This window comes from Charadrius vociferus, unplaced genomic scaffold, assembly GCF_000708025.1.
Source record: "Charadrius vociferus isolate BGI_N301 unplaced genomic scaffold, ASM70802v2 scaffold975, whole genome shotgun sequence".
Lineage (NCBI taxonomy): Eukaryota > Metazoa > Chordata > Aves > Charadriiformes > Charadriidae > Charadrius > Charadrius vociferus.
In genome coordinates, this window is record NW_009648454.1 from 53,596 (window position 1) to 64,259 (window position 10,664).

At 46.8% G+C, this 10,664-nt stretch overlaps 1 protein-coding gene across 1 annotated transcript in view; it reads left to right on the forward strand.

Moving 5' to 3' along the window:
* The first annotated feature begins 3,816 nt into the window (after positions 1-3,816).
* Positions 3,817-10,664, forward strand: part of DCTN1 (dynactin 1) — a 58,984-nt gene continuing 52,136 nt past the window's right edge. The window contains exons 1-2 of the mRNA XM_009885628.1: positions 3,817-4,059; positions 8,442-8,520. Coding sequence (XP_009883930.1) covers positions 3,832-4,059; positions 8,442-8,520 — 307 coding nt within the window. The 5' untranslated portion in view covers positions 3,817-3,831. The remainder of the gene's footprint in view (positions 4,060-8,441; positions 8,521-10,664) is intronic.

A 10,664-nucleotide genomic window follows, 5' to 3' on the forward strand; every position in this document is an offset into this window, starting at 1 on the left:
GCAAGTGAAATGTGGTGGAACTTCCAAATAGGCTGATGAGGTGATTCATTCGTTTGAATCTGCTGCTAATTCTTAGGGGTCGGTCTCTGGAGATGGTTTTGCAAGGAACAAAGCTGTGCTGCTTTCTTTATTATGCATCTCTGCTTCCTCATTTGTAAAACAGGCCCTGAAGAGCTTTTGTGGTTTAAAAAAAAAAAAAAAAAATCAGGAAACTCTTTTCCCATATGAAGTCCCAGTTTTTCTTCCCTGGAGGATTTATGTGACTGTTGACGAGGAGGAAAGCAGCCCTGAGAGACTGGTGGTGTGATCTCCTGCTGTGGCTCCACTGGTAACTGCCTCAAACTGGCAAATCTGGCTTACAAGACTCCTCAAATCCACCTCTGCTGCCTGTCCCTTCCTTCTGTGGCCACACTGAAACCTGCTCGAGAGACAGTGTTTTTAAAATCGGCTGGGGCAGCGCAGTTGGTAGGTTGGTCATCCACAATGGAGAACAGGCAAGAAGCTGGAGGGAAGGATGTCAGGAGCCTCCTAAATTGTCTTTGCTGTTAGAAAAGCTGTAAGGTGTAGCCTTGCTGTATCCTGTATCCGACTGCTTAAAAATCTAGGTGGTTTGGTTACTGTTAATATGTGCTTTTGCTCTGATTATGCTTTGGAAAGGAGGCAAGGAAGACACGCTCTCCTGCAGCTCCTGTGCAAGTGCTGCGCAGAAGGCGTTCCCCAGACACCCACGTGCAGCCCACAACACCAAATGTGATGTTACTGCAGCAGAGACGGTGAAATAGTTGATTTTTGAGGCCAGTTTATCTGCTACTGCTCTACAGATTTGATGGTATAGAAAAATAAAAATGGAATTGTTTGTGAGGTTACCTGGTGAAAACCTGGCTGGCTTATCGCCGTGCTCCGGGGCTCTGGTCTTGTCCCACTCAATGCATCTGAGAGGTTGGTTCCTGCAAGTCGCGTAGCTTGTGCTCTGCTCCTCCTGAAACATCTCCCTGGACTTTAGTCTGCCGGTTCCTGCCCCCGGCTGCCTCCTTGGTCGCACGTATCTGCTCTGCGTGCTCCTGCTGGCACGAGTGTTTCTGAGTTTGTCCCGCTTGGCGCTCCGTGCTCCTGTCCTGGCCGTGGAGCTGGGAGGGGGTGTCTGGGAGCATCTTCAGCAGTTACCTGAGAAACATCCCCGTCTCGTGATTTGGAAAGTCGCCGGTGCAAGCTGAGCCTAAGATGGAATATGTTATCATTAAAATAACAAAAGTCGGAACACTGCGATTTGAAAAAAAGGGTCTGCAGGACTGGAGCTGAACTCTGCAGGAAGACAGAGCAACAGTTTTACCTTGCGAATTAGCTGTAAACCCGCCTGCTTTCTGTTAACTAGGTACGCTATCAAATTGGCCGGAGACAACACTGTGGTGGTACAAGTCTGTTATCTTCAATTTATAATCCTGCTTCCTTATTTCCTCTGGAAGTGCATTCTCTGCTTTAACCTTATCCAACGCATGCTGAAGTCGTGTGTGAACGCTCGTAAAATGGACGTTCCACCATGATTTAACTGTCGGTACAGGTGTAAGACCCCTTACCCTCGGGGCATCGCCTGTGCCCGCGGAGCCGTGCCCTACTCCAGGCGGGTGCTAGCCGCAGCAGTGCAGCTCCGATTCCCGGCTCGTCGCATTTCACACACCTATAGCTCTTACCCGGACTGCAGCTGCCCACAGCCACCAGAAACTAAACTGGTAAATATAAACCAGGGTGGATAAAAAGGGAAGCGATTGCTTTTCCAAATCACTGAGCAGGAAGCTTTCTATTTAAATGGTGAATCTTGCTTTTCGTTTGGGATTCTTGTTTTCTTAGAGTTTTGCTCTTTTTATAACAAGTGGGACACATTGATTTTTACAGCTGCACGTATTTTGCAGAATATTGTTGCTAGTTCATCTGGCAACTGAAAGGATCCAAAATTTTGGTAGATATTTGTTTGAGGATGTAGCATAAGTTTTTAGGTTTGAAGTCTTGTTTTTGTTTATTTGCTAGAAAATGGTGATTGATTTTGGTTTTGTTTTTTTTTTTTTTTATTAAAAGATTATTTTGTGCTTTTGATTTCTGCCAGTTGTATTTGGATGAAAAGTGGAACTCAGATTTGTGTGGAAAACTGGCACCACAGTTCTTAGTCACAAAACCTGCTGAGCATGATGGGTATGTTCTGCATTCAAACATCAGTATGCAAAAGAAGGCAGTAATGTGTTGGTCTGTCTGCTGACAGCAGTGATTCGGCTTTCTGCACGTGCCAGCCAGAAGCTTTCAAAATACCCTGGGTTCTTTGAACAGGCTGAGGTCTACCTGCAACTGCTGAAAACCCCGCTTGGTGTCTGGCTGCTGCTGAAACTTGTCTTCGCATCCATCAGCTTGAGAGTGCCCTTTCTCGCCTGTTCTCTGTGTCGTGGTTTGGGGGAGTGAAAGCAGCCTTCTGTTCTCATCTGAATAAAGAGTATATTCTTTCACTTAAGCCAGGCCCAGCAGCAATCAAAACAAAATATTTTCTACACAATAAACAGAACTACTGGCAAATGGGATGATGTAAATGCCGAGCGTGCTTCATTTTAGAGACCGCTGTAAGGACAACGCGGCAGTGTCGGACTGAGCTGTGGGACGTGAACTGAGCAAGACAGTCAAACATCCCCCTCCCTCCCATTGCAATTGTATTTAAATTGCTTTTTAAAGGCATCAAAATTTGCGGAAGGACTATTAGTATAGCAGTACTTTTTAAACAATTAAAAAAAAATACATCATTTATTTAGTTCTATGGCAATGTAGTATAAACTTAATCTATTTTACCCAGGCTTATTTCAGAGGAGGAGGCATTGGAGGCAGGGGGAAGATCCCAGTGCCTTACTTGTCTGTCCCCCCTGCTTACAGACTTCGTTACAATTTAACTAAGGCTGAGGGTCTCAACTGCCTTAGTGGAGTTCCTCATACCTATCATCTTACTGATGCTCTAAAAGAATTGGTCACCATGGTTAACTTTACCTAAGCAGAGAGGTATGCATTGGGGATGGCAAGCCTGAAACCCAATGGTTTCAGCACGCTGAAATTTAAATGTGGATTAATGTTCATGATGATAATGCCTTGAAAACCCAATGAACTTACCACCAGTATTTTTTTGCTCATCAGCATCCTGAAGGAAGCGCTGTTACGATGGGTACCCTGGAGTCCTGGGGGTCCTATGAATCCAGTGGGAAACTGGTGTGGGTGGGTGGTCTAACTGCAGCTGGTGGTGGGCCACCAGGTCCTCTTAAAAAGTGACAATAAGAAAGGGTAGGAAAGTAAACTACATCAGAAATGGGTTTTCTGTTCCTGAGCATGTACATAAAGCAAGAGGCTGAAAAGCTGTAGGCAGTTTCTGATCTAATGAAAAAAGTATGGAGCAAGCGTAGATTAAGGCAAGTGTGACTGCACTAACCTCTACCACTTCACAGTTGTGCTTTTTTTTTCCCCCCAAAGCTTATAAAAAACTTATAAATTGGGTTTGTGAGCCCAGTGTGTCTATTAAACCCTGAAGAGTAGTAGTTAATGGTGGTTTTGCCATTGTTTGTGGTTCCCATTTGGCGCTATAATGGAAGGAATTACCTTTTGCTGACTCCCGAAAAGAAAGGGCGGCAGAGGTGAACGGGGATTGACCCCTTGGGCTGCGGGTGGCCCAGTGCGGTGCCCTGGGGTGAAGGGTGCTGCTGGAGGGGAATGAGACACCAATGTCCGAACCATGGGTCTGTCTGTCTGTACCAGCTGCGTTTAACTTGCTGTGCTTCTCTTCTCTGTCATCAGGCATCCAGCACCGGCACCAGGATGAGCGTGGAAGCGAGCAGCAAGCCCCTGAAGGTGGGCTCCAGAGTCGAAGTCATCGGGAAAGGGCACCGCGGTACCGTGGCTTATGTCGGTGCCACCCTGTTTGCCACGGGAAAGTGGGTCGGTGTCATCCTGGATGAAGCAAAGGGCAAAAACGACGGGACCGTGCAGGGCAGGAAATACTTCACCTGTGAAGAAAACCACGGCATATTTGTGCGGCAGTCACAGGTATGCTTCCCTCTGTACATTCCCTGCGGTGGCCTCTGCTCACCGGGCTTGTCTCAGGTATGGTGGCTCACAGGTTGCTTGGTTAAATAGAGGAAAATGGCCCTTTGCACGCTGGTGGGGAGAGATAAAAGAAGTTTCCTTCGCTCCCAGAGAGAGCGATGTTTCTGGGACTCTCCATCTTCCATCGTATGAGGGAACAGAGCAGCTCCAAACGCAGACAGAAGCCTCTCCTGGAGGCTGGGCTCCTGCCAGAGCTGGGGTTTGTTCCAGCCTGACACGCAGCTTCTATGTGCCTTTCATTGAGTGTCTCGATTAGCCCAGTTTATGGGGTCATTGTGAAATATTTTCAGATTAATTGGGTGAAAAAAAGTTTGGTGATTTCCAGAGAGCATGGAATGGTTTTATTTTGCCTCCAAAATGAAGAGTAAAGTCTGCTGGCTGTCTGCTGCCTCAGAGTTATCAGCTGCCTCATCTGTAGCAGATGAAGTTTGCGACCGATATCTGGGTGTTTACCTGGAAGTAAATTCAGAGGAATTTAATTACATAAAGTTTACCTTAAAGAATATACAATTTGCGACTTGGATTTAGTTGTTGAGCTTTTGCTATTAAAGTACTATAGGTAGGAACTGGGAGCTTGTTTATGTACAAACAAGTCTCTTCCATTTTAATTTCCTCTGTGTAATCTTCAAACGGCACAAGCATAGCAAAGTGATGCTTCTTTTGAGTCCCACAGGTCGGTGTGCTCCAAGCACAATGTCACAGTGAGAGACATTCGGCTCCTTTTCTCCTTCCTTGGCACAAAATGACTGGTTTAAATTCCACCCTGTGGCATCTCGGCAGCAGATCATGAAGCGCGCCGTTCCACAGACCTTCCTGCTGCCTCACCAGATGTGGTGACTCGCTTCCAGGTTGTTGGCAGTGGGTGACTGAGGAAGCACGGGGGAAGCTGAACGTGAAATAAGGGGTTTTAGGAGCAGGAGTCCTGGGGTGGATCCCAGCATCCTCTGTCCTGACCATCAGAAGGGCCTTCAGTTCATACGGGGTCGGGGGTCACCGATGGAGAGGTGAATGCTCTCTGCGGGCTGTTTCGCTGTGCCTCCTTGGTCCATCGCTCAGCCTGGCCTGCCAGCTGGAAAAGCAAACACAGAAGTTTACAATTAGAAGTTCTGGTCCCCAGGACCAGGACATGAGGCTTCCAGACTGGATAGCTGGGCACAGGTCACACAGGGCAGCCTGTTGGCAGGTCTCTGCCCATCAAGCACTTGTGAAATCCCAGTGCTGGCAAACCAGGGGGGAGAATACGCAGGCAGTTACTGTGCTCCGGGCGTAGGGTGGTACTCTGCACCCATCAGACGTCTGGTGACATGCAGCGGTACACGTGTCCCACCGTGCTGGTGTGGGCAGGTCAGTGTTGCTGTGCTTGCCTGGGACCTTCAGAGGAGTTTCCATCTCACCTGGTGGTCACGGCAGAGTGGTGGTGCAAAGGTTCCTGTGTATGGCTTTGCACTGGGGTATTTGGGGGTCAAACTGAAGGGTGCTCTGTAGTGTCTTCTCCTGGGACTCAAAATCTGCTGTGTGCAGGAGGGCAGAGGCTCATTGCAGGGTCCGACAGCTGCCTCTCACTGCGCTTCCCCTTTCTTGCTTTGGTTTTGGAATGGTTGAGGTCTTTGTCTCGCATGTCTCGAACTGAGGAGCACACAGTTTGCTTAAAAATAAGCTGTTTTTCCATGATGATGGTAAGTAGTTTGTCTCTGCCCGCTCTCCTCTGTGAAAGAGTAAATCCCTGGTGTGCATGTGTGGAGAAGATGCACCAGTGCCAGTAGCACTGACCATCCCTCTGAAACTCTGGCGCGTGTGGAAAGGTGCACTTGGTGAGCACAGGGGAGCGCAATCTTTGAGGAGCATGTCCAGCACGGATTGCAAATCGCAGTAATTCCTGTGCCTGCCTTCTTCAGCAGCTGCCGAATAGGCACAGAGCCATGGGTCTGCGCTCTCCAGCCTTTTTCTCAAGCTCTTATTGCAGAGCCCAGCTTCCCAGAGGGCTTCCAGCAGGAGGGCTTAGCCAGCCGATGAGTCAGCCTGCACCAAAACAGAAGGCCAGCAGAGGCAGTGGAGAAAGCTGCCCAGGGTATGGGCGGCCAGTCATCTAAGTGACCATTACAGTTTGGGCATCAATTTTTCACAAACCAGGTTTAAGATATAAATGGAAAATGGCAGGGTTCCCTTTCAGCAGAGTTAATGCTCTGCTTGTGCTCTCCACTGTAAATCTGTCTACTGCATCCTCCCGTATTTCATTTCTAGGTCTCCCCAGCGTAGCGGGTGGCTTTCCTGTGGTTATACACAGTGTCAGACTACTGAATGTCAATAATAAATCATTTTTCTCAGGGGAAAATAAATTGTAAATGAGAAATGGTTTTTTTCTCATTGCTTATGAAGCAGATCACCTGCGTCGATACAAGCACATCTTATTACACACACGTAAAGTGTTTTTAAGAATTTCCAAGATAAGTAACTTTCTGTTCTCCCCTCCACTTAAAACTGTATTTCGCAAAATAAGCACCAGTAATACCAGCATCAGTAAAGCCTAGCAGTATTCTTTTAATTTATTATGGTGTTTTAAAAATGTACTGAGGGGAAAATTTCAAAGATTTGAAAGATTTGAGCCAGGAGTATGTTGGTTTGCTGTGCAGAGGGTGGGTGCCACTCCGGGAGCGGGCTGTGGAGGGGCTGTTGTATCTCTGCTTCTGACCATCCCCTCCCTGCTTGTTTTCCAGTTAGCAGAGGGCTGGAGCGCAGTTTCGAGCAGCTGTGTCAACACAGACAGGCATTTCCGACCAAGTGTTTGCTCCTTATCTTTTGGCAACTTTACCATTTTGCCTGCCTGGGACTCGTATTTGGGCTAGTGATTTTGAACAGGAGTGTTCTTTTTATGGTGTGTGGAAACATTATCATCGATTTTGACATCAAGTGGAGCTGCTGCTTTTCTGCTCCTGCTTGGCAGAGGAGCTCATCAGTTTAAAGCTGCTTCTGCAGCACATCTTGTATGTCATTGCACTTCTCCAGTCTAACCCGAAAACAAGTCCTGTTCTGGTTCCTGCCTCCTTCTTGTCATTAGCCATCTCCCAGTAAGTCTGGTGTTGCCACCTGAGTTGTACCTGGTGGAAAACCCCAACATCACTCAAAATCCCACCCTTGGTTTGGCTAAATGCCTGTGCACAACCTGGTGCAGCAGAACCCCCAGCGTCCCGTTTCTGTAGTCCTTGAGTCTGGTTTTGTCACGCTGCTGTCTTTAGTGAAAAGTTGTGAAAAATCTGTGTGCTGCTCAGTCACTCTGAAGATTGGGTGCGCCTGGCTGTGTCAGATACCCACTTCCAGCATCATCCGAGGGATGCTTGCCTTGTCCTCGCTTTTAAAACCGTGGTTTGAGTATTCTGAGCATTGGTGCAGTTCTCCTTGATTTCCATGGCATGATTTTGCTCAGTCTCCTCGCTTCTTTTAATTTAAGAATATGTTCCTGGTAACTTGGGCATCTTCCCAAAATATAAACTGTGACTGACAGGTTCATGGATTATTTTTAAACTGAACTCCCAGGTTTTCATGGAATGGATAGGGCAAATACCTGTCAGGAGCAATTCAGGCAGTGTTGATCTTCTAAGGTGAAGGGATGGTTCGCAAGAAGTGATCTAATCCTTTCCAGCATTATTTTCTATATTTATCAGGCAAAAAATGTGTGCAAAAATAGTTTAAAAAGAGATAGCCTTAAACCTTCAACCCTTAGATAGATTAGCATGGCTCAAACCTGAAAGTATTCCTGTGTGTGCCTCCTGGGGATGCCTAGAGAGCCGGGCAGCTTTCAGATTAAAAAAACCCAAACAAACCCCTCTCTGTTGGCTGTGTTGCATTTCGAGTCACTGAAGTTCTCTGTTTCAGAGAAAAGCAGTTTTCCTTTTGAAGAGAAAGAAGAGTTTTAAGATAGGGTTTTTTTGCTAAGACAACACACAGAAAAATAAAAACTGAGCATTCTGTCAACTGTCAGTAACAAAATAACTGTCAGATCAAGGTTCATGAAGTGATTGCTGTGTAGAGTGATCATGGAACTGTTAAGATGTTCTGGGCTGTTGAATCTTGAGTTTTGACTGTATTTATTCTTTACATGAATATTCTTTATTCCCTGTATGAATAAAGAATGTTATTGTTTTCAGGAAGCCTGTGGAAGGAGGATGGTTGGATAGCTGAGCTTGAATGACTACATTAAAGATCTGTGCCAAAAAAACAGTCTGCACTGTTTAAATCTGCTACCAAAATGGACCTGTTTTCTGATCCCATTCTGTTTATAGTTTGGGGTTTTTTTTTGTAATAATAGTTATTATACTTTCTTGCAGATCCAGGTTTTTGAAGATGGAGCTGATACAACGTCCCCAGAAACACCAGAATCTGCTGCCTTGAAAGTCCCCAAAAGAGGTACGGCTGGTCCGTTTTGCCCCGAAACCTCGTCTCTCCCTTGGTCTGGACCAGACGAGGTTCTGCTGCTGAACGTGTGTAAGGGGTCCACACACTGGGGAGGTGGGCGCCACCTGCCAAGGGGTGATAGCATGTATTCCCAGTGTCTGTCCGTGGTTTGGGTACATGCTCACCCCCCTGGCTCATCCACCTCTCCCGTTGTCCTCTCTGTGAGGTCCTACGTTGTCTTTTGGGATCACAGAAGGAAGCACCACCTTCCTGCCTCGTCTTCCTGGAAAAGTTGCTCCAGGCAGCTCTGCCCTTACCATCAAAGTCTGTCTGGTGGGAAGCAGGTGGGAATTCCTTCCTGGAGGGGTGGGAAATCCTTCCTGGAGAGGTGGGCACGTGGAAGTAAGACTTGAACTGCTCTGATTCTATGAAGTTGCAGCTTACGGGTCATTAGCCGCTCGAGGCTGTGCCTCATTCCCACCTCTCTGGCAGTGAATGCTTTCCGCTTGGCGTTGAGCATTTCTTCCACTTCTCCTCTTGTCAGGCTGCTCTGCAATAGCTCGCTTTGTTTGATACCTCGTGGGTTGCTCTTTTTTTCATTCTGACAGGCTTGCCTCCCATTGAGGTCTGTTTTTGTTGAGTAATTATTTAGTGGTACACTTGGGATCCTAGGAGCTTGCGGAAAAAGCTCTGATAGCTTCCTGTCCTGGACGGTCTGTCTGCGATGTGTGCCAAGCTGGGGACTGCTTGTGTGTGAAGTGTTTGTTGAACACGTGCTTAGCGGTTCGGAATAGGTTTGGGTTTTTTGGTTGTTGTGTTTTCCCCTCTTCTGGCCAGTAGAAACTAAAATGCCCCTTCGCTTGGCAAAATGAAATCTACCCTTCGGCTGCATGAAACATGCCCAAAGGCATCAGAAGGGGGTGAGATGATTATCCCAAGGAGGGGGATGTTCCCATGAGATGTTAATTTTGTCCGTCCCATGAGTGGAAGGGAAATTTGAATTGGCATTCAAGTCCCTTGGCATTCTGCCTTCCCCTTCTCCTGAAGGGAGCTCTGGGCTCCCACAGCTCACTGCCGCTGCGCAGAGCTTGGGTTTGGTACAACCCAGCCACTTTAATTCATCTCTGCTTTGGATCCTCCAATTAGCATGTGCAGCTGAAGAGAAAAACACTTAAAGCAAACCAGTTTTAATTTAGGGGTGAGGGTTTAATGCACAAAAAATGGAAACTTTTCTGCTTAGTATACTAGTCTGGGTTTTTTTGGTTTTTTTTTTCCAGAGTGCAAGAAAGCCCAGTCCTTCATGGGCAACGTCAGCCTGTTCTTTATATGTACTTGATATTAATAGTCAATGAAGATATTCCTTAATGTTTATATGATCTTTTCAGTCTTTCTTAATTCAGACTTTCCAGCTGAAAATTCAGTTTTCCTTATTACAATTCTGGACTTGTTTAGGATAAGGTGGTTGTGTGGAGCATTATCGCCCCTGTGAGTGCTGAACCTGTGCAAAAGCCACAAGCCTCCCAGCGCTGGGAGTCTGCTGTTGCTTTTCTCATCCCTCAGTTAGTAGAAGCTAGGGAGAAAAGACAAATGCTCTTTAGATCTTCACTTTAAGTCTTGAGAATTCAATAGCAACTCATGCTTCCTTGAGCTGGCAGACGGGAATGTAGAGACAAGAAACACATTAACTACTTGGAGACAAGGTGTCTTTGGACAAAGCAACAAACCTCAGGTGTAGCATGGCTCCTCAGCAAATGTTGCTGCCTTTTCGTTTCACTACATCTGTGTGTGTCTGTCCGATGAATCTTTAAAACCTGTGCCGTCTCCCCTCTCATTATGTGGAGTTCTTTCCAAGGCTCTAATCTCTGCTGTCTACTGCAGAGTTGTCTCTGGTTCTTTTAAAACCTTTGTTTGGGGCAGCCAGCAGTGACTGTGGCATCCGGAGGTGTGGGGCTGCTTACTCACAGCACACCGCTGTGATATTTTCAGTACTGTCTCTCCTTTCTCAGTACGCTCTGAGGTTTGTTGTTGCTGCCCAGCAGCATTTACTGAACTTCTATGGTGATGTTCTGGCCCCTTTTCCCCAGCTGCTAGCTCTTCCACTCAAGTAGAGAAATGAATAAAACACAAGCGGCTCAGGTTATCCCTCTTGATACGCA